This window comes from Poecilia reticulata, linkage group LG13, assembly GCF_000633615.1.
Source record: "Poecilia reticulata strain Guanapo linkage group LG13, Guppy_female_1.0+MT, whole genome shotgun sequence".
In the NCBI taxonomy this organism is placed as follows: domain Eukaryota; kingdom Metazoa; phylum Chordata; class Actinopteri; order Cyprinodontiformes; family Poeciliidae; genus Poecilia; species Poecilia reticulata.
The window spans coordinates 16776569-16794829 of record NC_024343.1 but is presented as its reverse complement, the minus strand read 5'-3'; the positions used below and the strand labels follow the sequence as shown (position 1 = coordinate 16794829).

The 18261-nt window shown below is 38.5% G+C and overlaps 2 protein-coding genes across 2 annotated transcripts in view; both read right to left on the bottom strand.

Moving 5' to 3' along the window:
- fxyd6 (FXYD domain containing ion transport regulator 6) overlaps positions 1-1397 on the bottom strand; it is a gene marked incomplete at its 5' end in the record, with an annotated part of 7991 nt that extends 6594 nt beyond the window's left edge. Inside the window, one exon of the mRNA XM_017308343.1 lies at positions 1304-1397. Coding sequence (XP_017163832.1) covers positions 1304-1397 — 94 coding nt within the window. The remainder of the gene's footprint in view (positions 1-1303) is intronic.
- A 4508-nt stretch (positions 1398-5905) lies between these two features.
- tmprss13a (transmembrane serine protease 13a) lies at positions 5906-17387 on the bottom strand. Its single transcript, XM_008425711.2, has 13 exons — positions 17186-17387; positions 12818-12992; positions 12617-12724; positions 11514-11678; positions 11082-11208; positions 10604-10699; positions 10469-10512; positions 9283-9445; positions 8909-9078; positions 8300-8398; positions 7398-7540; positions 6548-6700; positions 5906-6432 (listed from the first exon to the last, which is right to left on the bottom strand). Exons 1-13 carry the CDS (start codon positions 17201-17203, stop codon positions 6418-6420), a joined length of 1476 nt encoding a protein of 491 aa, XP_008423933.1. The 5' UTR covers positions 17204-17387; the 3' UTR covers positions 5906-6417.
- Between the last annotated feature and the right edge of the window lie 874 nt (positions 17388-18261).

The window sequence follows — 18261 nt, the reverse complement described above, 5'->3', positions numbered from 1 at the left end:
TTTTTTAAGCCACACAGGTTCAGCCTCTTCCAAGCAGACAGAAAGCTATCGTCCCATAGGACAACACGTAACCTTGACCTATTTTCATATAGACTGCTCAGTGTGCTGCTCACACACGCATCCGCTGTGTCTCATACCGTATGTGCTCTGAATCCACCAGCACCATTTATATTTATATCTGACCCGTTTCTGGGCTGAATTGGTCAAAACACACCAATCCCCACATCGTCTGTCTCTACATGTTGAAAAGGAAATTCTGAAGGCAACCTAAAGCCACACTTAGCAGGGCGTCACAGTTGAACAACGCTCAGGATCCTGGAGGTTTTATTACGTCTCCTGCTTCACCGTTCCTGTTTTAAAGGGCTAAACGGGTCGCAAACCTCACCGCTTGACTCACTGCAGGTCTATTCAGGTCCATTTGGCTGCTTGTCCTTTCCGAGCCTCATTACGGTATCAGCAGAAACAAATCATAAACGTCAACATCGCGTTGCTGCACATGTACACTCACTGTCTCAGCCTTTCTATAAATAGTAGTTTGTAAGCTCTTCAAACATCTCTGAAATAATGAAAGAAGTACAGAAGGGAATAAACATGCTCCACTAGACTAAAGGTTTGTTAAGGAAGAAAAAAAAGAAACAATTATTGCATACTTTACTTTATTTACCTTAATTTATATCAACAATTATGTGTGCTTCATATTCTAATCCTTAATTCAATGTTCTTAAGGTTAGTTCCTGCTGCATATGTGTTTACACAAAAGCGCCTTTATCAAAGTTACAAATAATTGAGCATTTTCATCAAATTTGGAATGGACCAGAGAGATACATCCCTTTATAAGTTATATGTAGCGTTCTATTGTCTACCTTATAAGCTAATCTGAACGACAGTGTGTCACATTTGCATATTTTAAGAGGCTTTTTTTGGTTTTCACAGCGGATTTGATGACTGAAGGTTGTCCCCAAACTATACGCCATACATGTTCAATTCAAATATCTCATTTAACAGTGCTTTGACCTTATATTTGTATGTCATACATTTTTTAGAACATTATTTCCAATTTATTTGGTAAATTCTAGTCCTTATTTAAATGTTTTTATGTGTTTTCCTGTAGTGCTTTCACCTTCTTTAACTCCAATTTGTTTTTATCTGTTTCTTCATTCTAAGCCTTGTTTGTCTTCATAATAGAACCCTTTAAAAATCGCATCATTCTAACTGTCCACGTCTTAACAAAACTACAAATACATAAAACAGATTTTTGCTTTTTTTTCTCCTTCCTGAATCCTCACCCTTTCCCAGGACTTACACACGTGTGATGCCGCGGCCAAATTGAGAGAAGAAGAAGGAGATGAAGGGACAGAAGAGGGCGAACAGGACAAGAATAATCCACCTGATTTAGAAAACACAGATCATCTGCGCAGCTTCAGAGGCCGTTGTGTAAAAGCGACTTCTTCCAAGCAACTGCAGATATGTAAAAAAAACATAATTGCCTTAATGCTTAAATCATTAATTACCTTTAATGAGCCACATATTTTAGAAAGCTGAGTCTAATTTTACTAACCACACAGAGACATAATTAATCAAATGATTTAAATGAAACCTGTCTGACAATGTGAAGAAGGCAAAAAAAAAACTCAAATAGCAACACATCACATTTAATTTAAACAAAATCGAGAAAATATGAAAACCTAAGTCGCTGATATTTATCAGAATGAAACAGAAGGAAAAAGAAAAACATTTCTGGCGCTTTGGGACTCCAGTGAACCGCAGTGAAAGCATTTCTCCACAAAAGAAGAAAACATCTAATGGCGAAGCTTAGAAGGAGTGGTCGGCCCCTCAAAATGACCCTCAGAGAAAAAGAGTGACTCACAACAACATCTAAAGCACCACAAGAATATTTATTTATTCTTACAAGTCAAGAATAAATAAAGAACCTGGCCAAAAATGGCACAAATGGTACAAAGAATGCATACACATTTTGCTTGAAAACATCTCAATGATCCCCAAGACTTTAGGGGAAAGTGTTCTGTGGACTGATGAAACAAAAGTGGAAATTTTAGGAAGGTGACATGACATAACATGACATGAGACAGCAATTCAAAGCTAAACATGGCGGAGGAAGTGTGATGGGGGCCCTTTAGCTGAAGCAGGACAGAATTGATGGAAGAAGAATCCTGAAAAGAAGAATCTTCAGCCACGTGACATTAAGCTCAAAACGCACCTGGGTGATGATCCAAATCCCACCTGCAAGTCCACCTCCGAATGATTCAGAACAGACTGAATGTTTCAGAGAGGTCAAGTCAAATTTCAGACATAAATCTCATTCCAATGGTGGGGGTCATTCATAAAAAAGAAAACAAAAAACAACAACAAAAAAAACTCCAATATGGGTGAAATGCAACAGTTCCGCAAAGAAGAGTCAGGCGAGATTTCTTTGCATCCATATAAAATACTCACTCTCAGTTATCGCAAACGCTTGATGGACATTTTTGCTGCCAAAGGAGGTAAAACCAGCTTACTTTATTCATAGAGGGCCAAAAAGCTTTTCCCCTTTTCTGTTTGTCGTTGTTTTGTTTTTTTTAAATGTCCGTCTTGGCGTACTAAATGTGTTTGTCTCCATGCTCAGAATCCCCCCACTGAGGGACAAATAAAGAGCTAACCTATTCTATTCTAGACACTTTATATCACAGAGAGGAGGAGGAGGAGGTGGGGGGACAATAACACAACAGATGGAGAGGGTTTTTTTTTGTTTTTTTTACAACATAGGTACAAGGAGAGGGCAAGGAGAGAGACGGTCAAGGTAGGAGACATGAAGCACACCCTGGGGGGGGGCAACACTGTCTGTTGAGAAAGCTTAGTGAAGGGCATTTAGGGGAGACACTGTCTGAGGTGAGGACTGTGGAGAGGCAGTCTGTTGTATAGAAGTCGCATGTGAAAATGCATAAAATAATAAAAAATGATATGAGACTCATCGTTCACATGACGGGGTGGAAGGAGGAGCTTTACCAGCAAGATGAAAATGTTTAAGCTTGTTGGTTTTTAGACGTATTTAGGGGATGCGGGACAAAAACACATTTATACAGTTTTACATTTTTCGGGAAGAAACAAAAAGGTCATATAAGGTATGATTTTGTTCCAGATAAACTATCACGAGCCTGATGACCCAGTAACAGCTGTTTTTTTTGGTAATGTCATCAGAAATGGTCCTCTTATGTTTGACTGTATTTTTATTAAAGTAATTCAAACCACCGATAAGGAAGGTTTTCATTCATTCACTCCTCTCTGTCTTTTTTAAATCTAGGATAAACAAATGGGTCACATTGCCCTCCATAAACCATGTGCAGGAACCCACCCCTTATATCCGCCATCGTCGTAATGAAAATGTTAAATCACCATGACAACAATGTGCGTCGTTCCACAGTATCCAATAAGAAATCGCAGCTGAATGAGAAAAAGGTCCGCGAATCGATGGTGGCCTTATATGAAAACACAGGCAGGGACAATAAATCAGTCAGTGTACATTTAGAAACAGAAGAAAAAAAGAAAAGAAAAAAAGCGGGTGTGGCCCACAGCTTTAAAATCAAAAGTGCAAGACTGAATTTCAGCAAAACTGTAAAATCCTCCAGAAATGCACAAGTCAAATGTGATTGGGAAATGAAGTTGATCCTACAAGGTCATCAATAACCTTTACATCAATAAAAACGAGTAAGACTATTAGCCTAAGCCACCCTTAACGTGTAATGACATCGTCATTACTCCGGAGCAAAATCCATTCCCATCCAGTCTGTGACGGCAGCGCATCGGTCCTCCCCAACCTGTGGATCATGTTCTGGAGCGGAAAACAAAGACACCGCTCGTCTCTGAGCTGGTGTTTCCTTTTCTGCAGAACCCTGAGACATTAGATAGAACTTGATATTTATGTCAAAAGGAAAAGAAAAGAAAAAAGAAAAGAAAAGAAAAGAAAAGAACGTACTCATCTGATGAGCAATCAGAAAAAGTCAATTAATCACCCGTGTTTTCTTGCCAGCAGCCACACCCTCACGGTTTGACTGGAAGTGTTAATTGCGTCCCTGCAAGTTATTTGGACCGCGGAGCCGCATTGTGCCTGCTGAATGTGACAGCCAGTCCAAATGCACGTGAAACACATCATTTCCCAGCAAACATGCACGGCAGCGGCAACGTCAGAAATCAAATATGCGCTCATCAACTTACCTGTTGTTTCTCCGGAGGACGTTCGGGTTTGTACTTATGTAATATATATATATATATATGTATTAATATATATCCGCCCGCGATGATCAGTGACGATCAATCTGCTTGCTTCACTAACGATTTGGTTTCGACAAGGCAGCTCATCTGTTTGTATGTTGCACAACGATCATGTAGACACGACTTCTCCTGGGAAAAAAAAAAAAAAACCAAAACAAAAAAAACAAAAAACAGACGTGATGGATAACAACGTGGTTCCTGCAGCAACAGCTTTTCTCCGTGTGTTGGATCCTGTCGCTACCCTTTTCTCTGTCTCTCTCCGTCTTTGCTCGCTCTGCACAGACTGGTAGTATATAGATTCCATCATACGGATTTTTTTATTTTTTATTTGTCTCATATTCGTAGCATATACTGGCGCTTCACAATTAGAATACCTTCTAAAAGTTTTATTGACAAATATAAAGGGTTAATGTTGATTTATGTTGATTTTCAATAATATGTCTTACAAAAATGGAAACTCAAAATTAGTTCTCCACGTAGTAATATTACATAACCTGTGTTGCCACAGTTACCTTGAAAAGGTAATCCGACTATTCTTTAGATTTATTCTAAAAAAAAAAAAAAGAAAGAAATAAAGTAATTAGTTACTTTATCAATTTTACTTTATTCTTTATTGAAAAAAGAAATAGTAACACACAGTAAACTTGGATAACTTTAATCTGGTTACTGGTTTGGATATTACTAACTAATTTACTCATTATTAAAAGCTATTGAATAGTTTGTTCATGTCATGTAACAGTAAACGCATCCAACACATGACTAGGGCTCATTTCATTCATTTTGCATGAATGCATCAATGCAGCGTGACGTGGAGGCCATCTGGTCTGTGGCTGGTCTGCAGCTCGGTTTGAGTTATTTTGGTCTGGTGTCCATCAACTTCTTGATAGTCAAACACAGTTTGTTTTTTTTGCTTGACAATGTTGCCTGCTCATTGCCTTCCGATGCAATTCTGCTCCATTCTCATCTCCCTCCAGTGCTCTGTCTGGAGTTTCTCCCATTGAACTGGATTTCTCTGGTGGGATTTCAACTGGTTCCATCAACAAACAGAAGGGGAAGTTGTGAATGAAGTTGTGGGTGTCAGTTTTATGCGCTAGAATGGCAACGGTGGAAGTGAACAAAGCCGTGTTGGCCAGACTTCCAAAAATTGATATGACCTAACATCAACAGCCATCTGGTTCGGCTCGGCACTTCTCTTTTTGCAGTGGGGGATGGTTGTTTACTGGTAAGTGCCGTAACTTCAGTCTAGTGCATTTCATTTGTCATGCCCAAGCAATTTGGTTTTAAATTCAAACGTTTTGTCCACGCCTCCAGCAAGTGACTGCTTCCCAATAGATTCCAGACCTTCTGTATGAACCAAAGTGTGGAATACCGAGCCGGCTTTTTACCAAGCCACCAGGAAAATTAAATCAAGATATTGACAAAAGTCTCTCTGCAGGGAATCTTGAAGTGTCCTAAACCTTCTAAAACTGTGTCCAGCCATTCCTGTCACATGGCTGCACACACACGGTGGACTAATGACATGGCTCCCAAAATCATCTCAGACTATGGAAACTTCACTTACAGAAATTGTGTGCCTCTCCAACCGTGGGAACATTTAGGAAGTAGAAAATGTGTGAACAAAGAACACAATAAGACAAAATCCACAAAAATTAGTTTATGTTCACAAAATTCCAAATACATGTATAAAATCTCTTTGATTTCAGTACAAAGTAAAATATTAATTTCTAAACTGTAAACAGACAAACAACAAAAACCAGACATTGCCCTGAGAAGAACATACCTGTTGACAATATCTTATAGCTCTACATATATATATATTTATATCCTTCATTTTTAAAGTGAAACTTTGATCAGTGGGATCACGATAATAAGGACCATCATTGGCAAAAATTAAATATAGAAAGGTGAGCCATTTTTGAAGCCCAGCTAATGTAAGAGTGAAACACCCAAAATCAAAAAATGCTAGCCTGATACTGAATCAACTTATTTAGTATTTTTTATCTTTCTGAATCCCCCATAAGCCAACATGTAACCTTTTATGTTGGCTGTAGTGTCCTCTCATCCCTATGCTCTTGTGTGTGTTGCGATTTCTTCGTCAAACACGAGTTTGTAGTGCAGACTTCATTAACTAGGCTGGACGTGTGGGAGATATTAAGGCTTCACTTGCTGTGAGAAAAAAATATAAAAAAAGAGGAAGCAATGTAAAAAAAAAAAATCAGTGCAAATATGAACATCAACATGGTGAGAGAAAAATAAATAAGTAAAAATTCTCAATTCTTACCTGCATTTTGCTGTAGACCCAAGGGAGAACACGGCTCACTCTGGTGTAGATACCAGGCTTGTTTACGTCGCCACAACCCGATCCCCAGCTGGTGAGCCCCACCAGGTACCAACGGCTATCTCCTTTGCACACCAAAGGTCCTCCACTGTCACCCTAAATCATACACATGAAAAGATGGCAAAATCCGTTACCTGTCATTTTTGTGTCTAATCAAAGAGAGAGGGGGAAATTGACAAGGAAGTGTAATTTGCTCTGTTCTTTGCTTTTCACGTGCCACCTGCTGCATTTCTGCCTCATATTCACTGCAGGGTTAAAATAAAATACATGCAGACACAAACACGGTCATCGAAACCATTAAACGGCGACACTTTACATTCATTTCTAAAAGACTACTTCAGAAAAGTAGCAAAGTTAAAGACCTACAGAGTGAAAGACCGAAATATCTCAGACATCTAATATTTAAAATATTGTTTCATGTGACACACAATGTGCTGAAATGTTTCCCAATCAAATTTTATATTTTCCATTTTCAAAAAAACAAAGCAAAAAAAAAAAAAAAAAAAACAACAACTGATTTAAACTCAATTTCAAAAATTGTCTTCAAAAATGTTCCCTCTTTTCTTAAAACGTTTTTCCAAAATTTTGCTCCAGCTTTCAGCAGATGATACTTTCTTTAACCCATTATCTGTGATATGAGCAGCTTTGATGTTTGAGAATATCACATAGCACAACAGTGTTAGCTGTGGCTCTAATTTAAATGAATATAGACATTTGTCGTTTGATTTAACACACGCACATAGCTTTGTGAATTTACCCCATTTTATGACTGATTGTCATAAAATAGCCTCACCTGACAGGAATCTTTGCCTCCTTCCAATTTCCCAGCACAAATCATGTTACTGGTCACTGCACCGCCGTACACCGATGCAGTGTTGCACACCTGTGTGCTAATGATGTCCACACTCACTTCCATTAGGTCCTTTGAGACGGTTGCTTTAATTGGAGACAAACAGGGTGAGTGAAATATGCTAGTAATGCCTAAGAACAGATACAATTTCACATTTGTGTGCAGTATCATAGCAACTGTTACAAACTTAGGATTTTATTCCACTAAATTTTTTTAGATCAATCAAATAAAACAGGGCCTCTCCCTCATGTTTGCATTGTCTTTTTCAATTAATGATTAATTAAGTAGTTAATACACAAGCTGCTGACAGGTTATTTGTGTTCTTTCAGCAACACTGACGTTTCTTTACTAATGTTCTACCTTCTGCTTTTATGCAGCTTTCAAGTCAAACTCCACATTTTCAAAACCTGTCAAAGTGACACATTTTGTTTCCAAAAAACTCTAAACATGCCAAAACATTTAAAATATGAAACAAAAGCCAATTATTGCGTTCGAATAACACAATTTGCAACCAGCTGTATGAACTCTTTCAATTCATAATCACATAATGGACAAGAAAATACAGCAATTGCTTGTCAGTGCAGCCCGAGGGTATTCAAAGTGGAGAGCTAGCCCTTCTCAGAAAAAAAGAGAGAACTGCTCCCCCCTGAACTACATTTGCTATTATTTTTGTAAACATTTTGCTGTTTCTATGCTTGATGTTCCATTCAGACATGTTTCAATGATGTTGTAGGGTTTACCTGCCTTAGCAATGTGCTATTATGTTTTTAGTGCTTTAGCACACATTTTTCCTTGTATATTTTTCACTGAAACCAGTTACAGCATTTTTTATTTATTTTTTTTACCTGATCCTGCCCGAGTAGTGCCAAAACCAGACGTCCAGCAACTGGTTCCTTGTGGAAAGTCCTGGCCAATGAGTGGAAGGCAGGCTGGCTGAACATTATCTGTAAAACACAACTGCATTAAACTTCAGTAAATTCATCAGTAGCTTTGTGCTTCCTCGAGGAAATTGAAGGACAGACAAAATGTGTTTTTATCAAATTCTCAAAGTGAGACTGGATAATAAAGCAAAGGTTTACCTGTAAGGGAAACACATTTTGCTAGTAACACATTAACAGCACTGTACTTTATTCTTTTTTTAAAAAATGTAGCAGACCTTCACAGGACATTTACAATTTTCTCTGAAGTTGCCTCAGGCAGTTTGTCCTTATAGACAACCAAATTACATAATGGAGGTTATTTTTACTGTGATTATCATGTAACATCCCAATAAAATACACACAACAAAGGCATGAATGTTTTCTAATCTAAGACACCTTATGTACTATTTAACCTATAGCTGGAGTCTTCAGTAGTTGTGGGTACTTCTTACAAAAAACAGAAAAAAAAGAAAGGTTTCTAGTGCTCCTAAAGATTTCTCAAAAAAGTGGCACTAAGGTAAAAATGACTCTCACCGTTAAAAGTAACTTGAGACCTAAGCTTCAGAAGAGCAACGTCTTGGTCACTGGTCCTGCTGTTGTAGTTCTCGTTGAGTACGATCTTCTGAACCAGGTAGGGTTGAGTTAGTTTATCCAGAGACACGATTCCAGCATACACTTTCCAGCTTTCAGCAGAGAGGTACTCGCTGCGGTGACAGGAACCGAAATACATTTTTCACCGTAAAGGAGTGAACTGGTCACGGCTTATTTCAAAATCCTAGCTTTCCATGAACTCATTAGCCAAATACTGTTACGATGCTCTGCAGTTTTAACGTAGCTCACAGTTTTTACATTGTGAACAATAGAGTGGAAAAAGTAAGCGCTACAATGGGAATTTCTGCATCACTCACTTGGGGAAACAATGAGCAGCGGTCAGCACAAAATCTGGTGAGATCAGGACACCGCCACAGACGTGGGATCCTTGGAACTGAAGCGACACCTGCCATGGCCACTGACCCAATTTAGATACAGTGCCCCCAATGATCCGGGATGTAGCCGGCTGTTTACCACAGTCTGAGGAAGAGAAAAGTGAATATAGGGAAAAGATTTATTCATTCAAGGTTTGATTTAGTTATTTATTTATTTTTTTTGTCCAGCTGCTCTATATAGGTAAAAAAGTTAGCATCAGTTTGTGTTTTTATGTTCTCAGTTGGTCTTATTTTAGTGACTCATTCACCAACTGTGTCATATAACCTTCAGTGGTATCAGTCCTTAGCCACTCCTTAGCATATTTCTTGCTTCCAGGTATGTCAGAATGTTCAGCCTACCTTTGTTTCCAGCACTATAGCATTTGTTTTGCGTTTCATGGCCAACATATTTATGCAGGGTTTGATGGGTACTGGCTTCATGGTGGAGCTGTTGTTGGCCGTCAGACATGGCTTTTGCATATTCCTGTCACGCTGTAAGAGGGACTCTCCGAGTGTGCCTCTTGATTGACCGACCTCTCAAAGTTGCTCTAAGGTGTGGACGTGAGTGGTTGGTTGTTCGGTTTTCCTCTGTTCTTCCCTGTTCCCTGTTCTTCTCGAGAGAGAGGCGTCACTCACCTCATAACCATGCAAAGGTTAAGCAGGTACAGAGAATGGATGGATTGGTAATATTTAGGCCTGCATTCATGTATTGGACCCACTTGAGCTGGCAAGTGATCAATTTGACAACTAATTTAGGTCTAATCTGGATCTCAAATGGTTTAAATTGTCCAGCACATGCAGAAACAACAGGTGGTTGCAGGCGGCTAGAACAACAGTGGAAGTAGGTGTCATCTTCGCAGTTGGGTAAGTAGTGTGGGAAATAGCAGGCAAATAAAAGCATAAACATTGACACAACCCCCCCCTCCAAAAATCATTTTAAACCTTTGCAGTCTTTTTTTATAAGACCTCCTATTCATTATTTAAATTTCAAAACTACAAATGTGACAAAAAAATAAAAGTTGAAAGCGAAACTGTGTGAGCGCAAGGTTTTACATGAGTTAAAACGAACAACGAAGGAAAGAAAATGGACGCTGTTGTGTGACTGTAGGAGCAGATGGAGGCTTCTTACCCACACACTGCAGGGAGACGGTCTTGTCGTTTGGACAGGAGGAACTGCAGAATGCAGCAGGAAACACATGCCAGTTACCATAAGCACATGCCTAAAAGGAAACAGTCTGAGCATGAGCAGATTAAGCCGGTTTACCTGGTATTTAAGAGACCCTGAATAAGAGAAGCTGAATTGCCGTTCAGTTTTAAAGCCATGGATGGATTGGAATCAATTTCTTCACTTAAGTAGGACCTGAAGAAGGGAAAAAAAGAGATGATTCAGACAACCGAGAAAGCAAATCAGCCAACACAGCAGAAATTTCATCAAATCAGCCCCTGATTGGTGCTGGAAACTGACTCTGGTTCTGTCAAGCTGAGAGACGACGGCAATTTCTACAATTTTCAATTGAAGTCTAAGCACACGGGCAGCAGGGGAGGAGAAATGAAATGGAGCTCTGTGGGTATGACAGAGTTTGCAGACTGAAAATCTAATTCTCACTGATGGCTGCTGTAACTGGATCTGATAGAGAGGTTTAAAAAGTACTTTAAAGAAGCCAAGGGATGGTTTTAGTTAGCAAATGATCAATACATTTCTGTCACTGTATAGTGTTTGTTAAAAACAAAAATTTGTTTACTGTCTTAATCCGAGCTGCGAGCAGACACGGTCAGCATAGTCCTTGTTCCAGCCACTGTAACACACAGGTAGAAAGCGTCCATCTTGGGCTGTTCTCACCTCCAGGCTGTTGCTCTCTCCGAATTGCACTATAGAAGACATGGAGCGAGTATGTTTTTTTTATTAGCTTGGTTTTTTTTTGTTCTTTTTTTTTGGAGAAAAGGTGCATTTAGCTTAGCTATCCACGTTCTTTTGCACACATTTACAACCATAAACATGTCCTTAAAGGGACATGTCAAACTAACTTTCAACTCTTAGCATTTATTTTATTATTCTCTTCTCACTGATTCACAGTTTGAAAAAAAGTTGAACAGAAATCGCTTTACGACAGTGTATTTTAAGAAACAACCTGTCTGGTTTAGTCTGATTGTGTGCCTGTGTGTAGTGTACTCACCACAGTTTGTTTCATCAGTGCCCAGCTGGCAGTCCTTGATTGCGTCACACTGGACAGTGTTGTTGGAGCAGGTGTCATGCTGAAGCAAAGCATCATCTTCGTCAAGATTTGGTTTGCTGTTGTCACCATACTCTGCGTCCGCTAATGCCTTGGTGCCATAATAAACTGTGGACGTTGAAGTGGAGCTTATTAGTTAATGAAATGTTCGACAAGTCTAACAAAAAGCAAACAAATAAAAGAACAAAAAACGACACAAACTGTAAGTTTAAATGAAAATGGAACATTTGTGTGTGAGAGCAGAAGCTGTGCACACGTTTTCTTCATCTAACTGTGTTTTCCCTGGAAACCAAATTGATCAAAACAATGTTACAAAAAAAGTGAAGAGAAGACTTTATTGTCAGCCCAAGTTCCTTCATTTGTTTTATTCTATGTGACCTGTTTTTTTTTGTTGTTTTTTTTACATTGTGTGACCTTTTCTGTGTAATGTGCTCAAACATTTCTGGGTAAGCAGAACCACTATTGTAGAAAACAAATGAAGCCCAGGATTCTATTTTTCTATTTTTTATGTTGTGACTTTACAGAGCAAATAACTCTCTGTACCTTTTCTAATGTGTCATACCAAAACACAAAATAATCATGCCTCCGTTAGCTTACCATTTACAAGCAAATTGCACTGCACAAAAACATTGTGAACAGGATGTGAGTTCACTGAAAACGACCACCTACATCCTTTAAAAAATAAAAAATAAAAAAAAAAATGCTAAAGCTAAGCACGTTTCAGGTCACACATTGTCAGAAAAGCACCATTGATTTTTACAATGTAAAGCATGCTGTACTGATGAATGGGTGTTTAACTAGGGGTTTGGTGTCAAGGTGAAAATATCCTGATGAATAAACCCTGATGCTATTGATTTTGTGTAAACTCTGAATTATTTACTCAAATTAATAAACTAGACATGGCTAAAACAGAGAGAAGCAGACGTATATAAACATGTCTTTAGGCTGTCTGTGTCATGGCTTAAAACGGTATCAGTGCTATGTTGGAGGAGTCGATTAATATTTATGACTACATTAACTCATGTACATGGATAGACAAACATTACCTCCAAGCCATATAGCGACTCCCAGCACAGCAAGCACCAGCAGAGTCGCCGCCGCCGCCTTGAGGAACTGTGCCTTGTCTCCACAGCAGCTCTTTTCCTTCTTAGGCACTGGACAGAAACAGAGAAGTCACAGATGATAAAAAAAAACAAAAAAAAAACATAGAGACTTGTTTAATCTCAACAACTGTAGATTTTACTCACATGGACTGGGTTCAGTGACTGGGGGCAGAACATAGGGTGGGGGGTACTGGGGGATGTAACGGGGGTGGTTTGGGAGAGTCAGCCCTGGATTTGAGCCATACACCACTTCTTCATATGGTCTGAGGGGGGGCTGAGTGTGTAGACCAACAGGGTAGTAGGGGGGAGGAGGTGAGTCCTTAGGAAGAGGAAGAGGAGAATGTAAAAAAAACATGATATTAAATTGAGTTTGTTCATTAATATGGGATTTATTCTTGGGAAAGTAAAGTGGTGCTTATAACACAAAAAAGAAAATGTATGCTTGTCACTTGCAAAACAGCGCAGCCAGGATTCTATTGAGAGCCCGTAAATCTGCCCATATTCCACCTATTCTGCATGACCTTCATTGGCTTCCTGTCACCTACAGAATTCAGTACAAATTTGCTCTCATTACCCACCAATGTTTAAACAGAACTTCACCGGATTCTCTGAAGGACCTTCTCATTCCACATTCATCCACCAGATCTCTACGATCACAAGACTGCAACTTCCTCAACCTTCCTCGATCCAGATTAAGGACCATAGGAGATCGGGCATTCGCTGTGGCTGCCCCCCGTCTCTGAAACTATCTCCCGGATTATTTGAGAGCTCCGCAACCACTGGTTGACTTCAAAAGAGGCTTAAAGACCTTTTTTATTTAAGCAAGCCTATTCTGCCTCCACATGATTTTTATTATGTTGATTTTATCTACGATTTTAGTTGCACTGTGTAGCACTTTGAAATTTTTTCTAATGAAAAGTGCGGTACAAATTATTATTATTATTATTATTATTATTATTATTATTATTATTATTATTATTATTATTAGTTTGCTGCCAAGACACTGATACCATGACATTATTTTTTTATGAAAATGTAGAGGGGTGAAAAACGAGTTCTTAGTAAATAAAAACAATAAGTAAGAAAATAGGCACCCCAACATAAGATCATGTTGGGGTGCCTAAGATCAATTAAGATGTTGTGAGTAGAAAAAAGGATCCGTAAGATCATGGTAACACAAAGAACCAAACTTATCAAGTTTATATTTGACTCCACACCAGAATAAGCTTGAAGCTAAAACGAGAGGTTTAGGAATTCCTTTCAGATTTTCTTTCTACCGCTTTCTTTTCCCTTCTCTTTTGCTCACACTTTCACACAGCCATGTCAGAAATTCCCAACAAAAGCCTGAATCAATATTTGGATTTTTCAGAAAGATTGGGTGATGTCGGCATACAAAGGACAGGTGATAAGGAGGAATGGGAAACTGAGACTGAGGATTGAAAAGGAGAAACTGACAGGTGTTGCAGCAAAGTTCACAAGGTGGATTACATATCTTTCTTTTTAAATAGCCCTACTTCCTGTTTCACCCAGTAGATGGTTGATGTTTTGCTATTATAGGTGATGCTGTAACCAAAAATGGAAAGGTTGAAAAGAGCAGGGAAATATTTGTATAAGTAATTTTCCATTAGAAGTTTTGCCGTATTCTATTAGGAAACACGAAAAGTGCCCTACAGAAATATTTGTACACTGAATTTTTTTTAATTGATTTTTGTCACATTGCAAACACACGTAATAAAGTGTGGCTTTGTTGATGGTGGACCAAATCGCACACAGGAACTGCAACGGTGGATAATTTTTAATATTTTAATGAAAATATTAGAAAACAAAAACTTACAAAGATCAATGGAGCCAAAGCAAAAAACACATTATGCTGGGGAAAGAAACTATAAGGAGACAAAAGGAGAACACAGAGAAGTGACGGGAGATGTTGTGAGTAGAAAAAAGGATCCGGCAAGTAATGACTGAAAATGAGAAGCTTAAATATTGAGGAGGTTGAATGCTGAACAAAAGACCTGATGAGCTGATTGCAGGTGGAGGAAGCAGGAAGCAGACTTGGGAGAGAGAAAGTAGAGCCGGGAACAAAAGAGGGTACACAGGGGATCAGGAAATCATTCTTAACAATAAATAACCAGACTAAAGAAACCTAATACAACAACAGTAACAAAGAATAACTAAAAAATAAACTAGAAACACCAAGGAGAACTGAACAAAATGAAAACAAGTAAACGGGAGATTTTATGTGGTGCATCCACACTGCAGTGTATAACTGTGAAGTTAAAGTAACATTTTATGATGGTTATTCTTTCTGAATAGGCAAGGCCCTCCATCAATACCCTATAAAACCACCTTGAACTGGAAGTGCATATCAAAAATGGCCGAATCACAGTGAAAGAATCTGAAGCAGTTTTCAACTCTGCACAGATTTTTAGTTGGATGTCCGTCTTTATGCTAGTTGAGCTTTTCCATCACATAAAGGTTTTCAATCTCTGTTCCTTTGTATGTTGAGGGTCATTGTTCTGCTGGACGCTGAACCTCCACTCAGGTATTAAATCTTTAACATTTAGAAGGTTTTCAAAGAGTACCCTGTATTTACCTAAATACATTTCCCCCCCCACACATGTCCGGTCTCTGCATTTTAGCCAGAGAAGCCTATTGCCTAAATGTGACACAGCAGTTTTCCTCTACACAAAGCATATCTTATTATTGGCATCATTAAATTAAGATTGCATTCAGCATCAAAGTAAGTAGGTCACATTGTTTTGTCATAAGCTGTGTTTTAGTTTGACCCCTGTGATCCAGAGACAACTTGCTACCTGTATGTGCCAAATCAAGGCAGGGAGATTTGACCAATAAATAAAAAAAAAATCCACCTAAAAACATGATATGCTTTCTTATGAAATCTACTTCACTACCCAAACATTTGGGACTATGGTTCTGCTTTTGCTTTTTATCATAAGCTTACCATAACCCTTGTATGTAGAAATGGGGTACGACCGAACCCACACACGTAAAACTTGTATCATTTGCCATAGTCCTTTACGTTTGCCTCAGTCCTCACAAGCACAAGGGGTTAAATCTCTGAAAGGTAAGATAACTTAAGGAAGTGTCACGACAGTCAAATTGGAAACTAAAATTCTTTAATGTTTCATGTAATGTGACTCAGCCTGTTTGAGCACAAGTTACAACTATTCATTCCCTCCTTGACTTCAGTAGTTGTGAATGTGACCGGACAAGTTTGTGATGTGTAGTTTCTGCTCTCTAAATGAGGTTGACCGTGCACCATAACTGGTTTTGTTGCTTTGGGAAAACATTTCTCAGATATTGTGTTACTGTGGTACTCATAAGAGTTTGGCTTACAACTAAACTCAAGAGTTAATAAAAAAAATGTTTTCATTGTGTAAATGTTTTAACAGATTTTTTCCTTCATCGTTATTGTACTTTCATTTCTTTTAGGTCTTATTTTTCCTCTTCAAAACTAGAACATTGTGTGCTTGTAGCTCATTGTCAAGTTACTGGTTTTCATGTGTCACACAAAGTGTTAATTCAAACTACATTTTCACGTGTTTAATTCTGAATATTAGGTTTGTACATTAACAGTACATTAACTGCAGCATATTGTCTGGATAACTAAAAGTTTATTTTGAGGTCCAAAATAAGTTACTGAAAATCCCATGAGAAATCCTACCAGGAAAGCAGAAAACTGGTTTTTTTCACATCATGAAAAGTTCACTTTAACCCTTTCATGCATGAATTATGGTCCTTTGTGTTAGTTTTTTTTTTCTTTTTTAATTTTCTTAAGGCATAAAAAAAGTAGGAGAAAAATTGTAAAAAAGTTTTTTTTTATTTTCTTTGTAGGTGATCAATTGTAATTTTCTCCAAATACAAAGTTATTTGAAAAATACATCAGTAGTATTGTTCTTTAGTGGTTATTTCATGTCACAATATTTTTTTTTTACCTGCAAGAGTCGTCTACAGTAGAAGGAGGGACCGGGTCGGTCGGCCGTATTGGATTTAACAAAAATAATTTCTAGCATTTGCAGCTGATGGCCAGTAGATGATGGTGTATTTTATGATGCATTAGTGTCCACTTCAGTGGTCTGGGTGCATTTATAACATAAAAATCCACAAGAAACAAGAAAATGGCTTTTAGACAGCTGTCCACTGGAGTGACCACTGTGCATGAAAGGGTTAAAAAAAATAAATCAACTTAAAGCTGAATTTCAGACAGAATCCTTCATTGGATCTTAACCCTTGTATGTAGAAATGAGGTCCAACCGACCCCACACACATAAAACTTGTATCATTTGCCATAGTCCTCTACGTTTGCCTCAGTCCTCACAAGCACAAGGGTTAAGACAGAATCCTTCATTGGGTCTGCTGCTTTGCAGGTAAATCATCATTCATCACACCTCCACTTGCGTCCACAGACAAACGGCATTCTACGCAGGTTTAGACCAGCAAGACAAACATCCACAGTTCAAAGTGAAATCAAAATTGAGGTTAAAAACCTACCACATCTCTCTTTGCCATTGGAGTTGGGACAGCAACAACTTGAGAGTGGAGGTAAAAGCAAGTGGGTGGAGCTTTTTCACAACCAGGTTATCTCTGTTACAGCAGTAGTCAGAACATGGTGAAACATTAAACTCCTCCGTTCGTCTTTCTCCTCTTCATGTGTAGTTGGGTTTTCAACTAACTGAAACATTAACTATAAGAGTTGCTCTTCGTCGCCCCTCCTTGCAGCCTCCCACGTCAGTTGAGCAGTTCATACTTTGGTTCGTAGAATAGGCGTGGCCAGCAGAGTTTCTCACCTGCCAGACCCGTTTTGTGCCTGGTTTCACAGTGTGACTTTGCATCATAGCTCAGATTACTTCAGCCCAGCTGACAAAGACAACAGCCTCCATAAAAAGTGCCAAGGTGATTAAAAAAAGAGAAAAAAAGGCTGACTGGCATAGCACCAAGATACATTATGGATTTGCTGTTGTAGCAACCTTCTACCAAATCTAAAACAAACTTCCAGAAAACTGCAAAGCAGGTGAAACACAGAGTTCCTTTTAATTAAGACTGAACACACCTGTTTAGAGTTTCTTTTGAATCATATTTGATGTGTATTGATTTTAACAATGGCACTTGACAAAATGTAAACTCCCTTTATCCATGAGTTTGATGTTTCCACAATGTAAAACACTTGTTGAAATATACTATACAAATATTGATATATAAGATACATAGTGAATTTGTACAGTTAGAAGTTGCTTGGCTCTCTCTCCAGGAGAGAATGGAAACTCTGTTAAGCCAACATGCAAGTCATAGTCCAATCACTGGGGGAAACAAGAAACAGTCAGACTAAACCCAGAATCTTACCTGTTGTAAACAGCGTCTTCATAACCAATTCAAATCTTGATCGTGGTTCTCAATTTTGGGCAACATTCAGCATCAGACACCGATGAATGTGTAACCAATTGACTGGGTTTCTTAATCAAACTCAATAGTTTAATTTTAAAGTCTAGGTTCAGGAAGAGCTCAACACCATACTGGATTCTGTTGACCACAGAGACAAGATTTAAAGGGGGCGAGGGGTAATTGTAGTC

What these genes read in the sequence shown, in the direction of transcription:
- tmprss13a (XM_008425711.2), bottom strand. An exon ending in AGTCGCTATATGGCTTGGAG is followed by an intron (nt 11,679 to 12,616) that starts GTAATGTTTGTC and finishes CAACGTCCACAG; the next exon opens with TTTATTATGGCACCAAGGCA. An exon ending in TCGCAGCTCGGATTAAGACA is followed by an intron (nt 10,700 to 11,081) that starts GTAAACAAATTT and finishes TCCCTTCTTCAG; the next exon opens with GTCCTACTTAAGTGAAGAAA.